The sequence below is a fragment of the Bactrocera latifrons genome, unplaced genomic scaffold (genome assembly GCF_001853355.1).
Source record: "Bactrocera latifrons isolate USDA-ARS-PBARC rearing strain unplaced genomic scaffold, ASM185335v1 scaffold_795, whole genome shotgun sequence".
Taxonomy (NCBI): Eukaryota; Metazoa; Arthropoda; class Insecta; order Diptera; family Tephritidae; genus Bactrocera; species Bactrocera latifrons.
Genome location: NW_017537484.1, coordinates 56,045 through 59,078, shown reverse-complemented (window position 1 = coordinate 59,078; position 3,034 = coordinate 56,045). Strand labels below are relative to the sequence as shown.

The 3,034-nt window shown below is 33.6% G+C and overlaps 1 protein-coding gene across 1 annotated transcript in view; it reads right to left on the bottom strand.

Moving 5' to 3' along the window:
* Nucleotides 1-1,021: 1,021 nt before the first annotated feature.
* LOC108976666 (FERM domain-containing protein 8-like) overlaps nt 1,022-3,034 on the bottom strand; it is a gene marked incomplete at its 3' end in the record, with an annotated part of 53,013 nt that continues 51,000 nt past the window's right edge. Inside the window, exons 3-6 of the mRNA XM_018945908.1 lie at nt 1,669-2,015; nt 1,446-1,607; nt 1,204-1,392; nt 1,022-1,151 (exon numbers count right to left, since the gene is read on the bottom strand). Of these exons, the coding sequence (XP_018801453.1) occupies nt 1,022-1,151; nt 1,204-1,392; nt 1,446-1,607; nt 1,669-2,015 (828 nt within the window). The remainder of the gene's footprint in view (nt 1,152-1,203; nt 1,393-1,445; nt 1,608-1,668; nt 2,016-3,034) is intronic.

Genomic DNA, 3,034 nt, shown 5'->3' with positions numbered 1-3,034 from the left:
TATACCTGATTTGTTTATGCGTTTCCATCAGCAGAAAATACTCAAAGTGATGCAAACTCATGCTTCAATGATTGAAATAATCGACAGCGTTCGGTTTGTATATCATCCCATAAACACTGATTTAGTCGAGCACTTCTTTTCTATTTCATATACATATGTTTGTATGTATGTATATACATATGTTATATGTATAATGGAAATCTAATAAGTGCATATATACAAGAAATGTATGTATATATGTATATACTCGATGGAATTTCCATCGTTTACGCATCGAAAATTTGTAACAGGAGCACATTTTTTGCCACAGATGATTCAAAGCAGTCCAGYTGAAAATTGTTGTTGTTTGCTGTAGTTATAGCTTTACCAAAATATTTACTCGTATATTTACTTATAGGTTACCCAAAGTTTCACATCAATGCAAACAATCCTCGCAACGCTTTGAACTATCATGATACAATTGGAACCGAAGCCACCCATACCGTTTACTTGATCGTGATTGATCATTACATTGGGGGCATATTTCAGCGTTTTTTGAATGCAATTCTCCACATAACGTTCACACGGTCTACGATGCACAAATAAGAACAGATTGTTCGTGTTGCATCAGTTGACGCTGGCGACTACTCGAATTGATCTATGCTGAACTGAATTGATTTGATTTTTTTCTATCTGTCAGTCTCTTTCTACAGGCCTTTGCCGCTACCAGTCTATGACCAGTGAGCACTCCAATCATGTTTCTTCAGTCTATAGGTGGCAGGTTTAGTAATAATTCAAGAGCCACTGTTGGAGTGGTGTTTATAACTCCCATTATGCACAGCGCTGCAGGCTCTGAACTTCCTATATGTTAACTAAATTAAAAAAGTGCATTATTTCAGAAAATATTTGCAATGCTTTCTTATAAAACTTGCGGTTTTAGTCGAATTTAGTCCGTTTTACTTAATAGTGTTTTTTATCCTAAAGCTGGTGCTCAATGATATGAACTTATTAAAAATATTATGCTTTAATAGGTAATACTTACACACTCTAAAGGATCTATAATAAATATTCCACGTTCATTGACTGCTATAAGAACTCTTACATCTTTGTGACTAACCAAACTCATTAGGCCGCGAACCGGTTGCTCCATTTGCCCGTGGAAAAATACAGCTCTATTAACAAATATTAAAGTTACTTTAAACTAAGTATTCTTAAATTATTTACCCATAAAATGGAAGTGCCCAGCAAAATTCCAAATACTTGCGCATAAGTTTCTTTGTTGTCGCAGTTGAAGGAACACGTTTGAGTTGTTCTAAAAGCTTAACTTCAGCCGAATTCTTTCGACTGACTGGTAACCAAGCCCAACTCATACTCTTTGCAACATGTTTCGGTAGGAATCTTAGTTGGTTTTCTCTGAAAATTATCTCGTTAGTTAAAAGTAAGTAAAATATCCTGTTTTACTGTACCTAAGGAAACCAATGGTGTGTGTATGAGAATTATATGGGCCCAATTCAATTCTTGCCTGTATACCACCTAACATAAAAGCATGGGACGATTCCATTACATATCGACCAGATAAAACATTATACTTGGCTTCTTCGTATAATAACTCTAAAATGCGCTGGTCTCTATACCAAAACATATTGTTAAATTACTTATTAAAATGGATAAAAAAAAATAAATTCGTACTTAATTTTCTCTTCGTCACGTTTTGAGAAAAAAACATTTCGTTTAAGCATTATCATGGGATCATCAAATTTTTTTTCAATTGCATTACCGCTGCTGAATTTGTCTAGTAGAGCTTGCCATGCTACTCTAACCGCGTAAGGTCGGTGATGTGATTTCAATTGTATATCTAAGAGTCCACTCGTCATCCATAATCCAAAAATACTTTGCGCTAGTAATTTGTTCGCAATACCTAACTCTTCACATCCCAAAGCAGCAGCTAGCATTACTTGTGTGGGACATTGAGATGTTCCTTCGATTTCCATATGTACAGCAATGCGCGACATCAAATATACGCATGTCGGTATTACCTAAAATCAATATATCTCATTTGAATATAATTATTATGTTTCTTATATATTACAGATAAACGTATAATATTACTTTTTTTCAGTATAAAATTCCACCTTTCATTTAAAATGTTATTAACAATTTGATACAAGAAAATAATTCAAAGTATACGGACGTGTTTTTTAAATCGCTCTGTGAATTCTGATTTTTCAAAAAATAAACAAACGATAATAATATATTTATTTATTTATAAAAACGTGAAACAATAATACAATTACTTTTCCACGAAAAAAGGAGCACTGGCTGCCAGGACCCTCGGCAGATAATAATATATAAATAATAATAAAAAATTTCAAACCAGTACACCAAATGGTAAAAAGCCAGAAATTCTTGATGGCAACAGATTTGTCTTACTGAGCAAAAAGGTCAACGACGATGCAAAGGGTACCACCACATTCGTGCATGCCAAACCCCGTCCAATATATTTGCGTGAGTGTAGCTCAAATGCGCTTGTTTCCAAAAAAAAAAAAAACATAATAGGCACAAACAATTTTAATAGTGTGACATTGAAAAATGGTAACATAGATGAAATAAAAATTCAACCTTATACTGAAAAAAGTTTCATGGATATTGTAAAATTCTTATCAAATAATAACAAAAATTCCTACTCTTACCAACTGAAGAGTTCTAAAGGCTTAGTTATTGTTATAAAAGGGATAGAGTTTTCGGTAGACTCTAACGACTGCATTCGAAGAATGCGGTTTTATTATTAAATCAGCCGTAAATATTTTTAGCAGGAATACAGTCCGACCACCAATGTTTAAAATAGAATTGATGCCAAATTTTAATGAACCAAAAGAAAACGAAACACATCCGATCTACCATCTAAAATGTCTGCTCCATCGCAGAATATCAGTTGAGGAACCACACAAAACGAATGCACAAACTGCCAAGAGTTTGCACACACGAAATTATACAGGGTGGGTGATAAATTTTGCTACATTAAGAAACTCAAATAATTTTTTTTTCAGTGTATGGA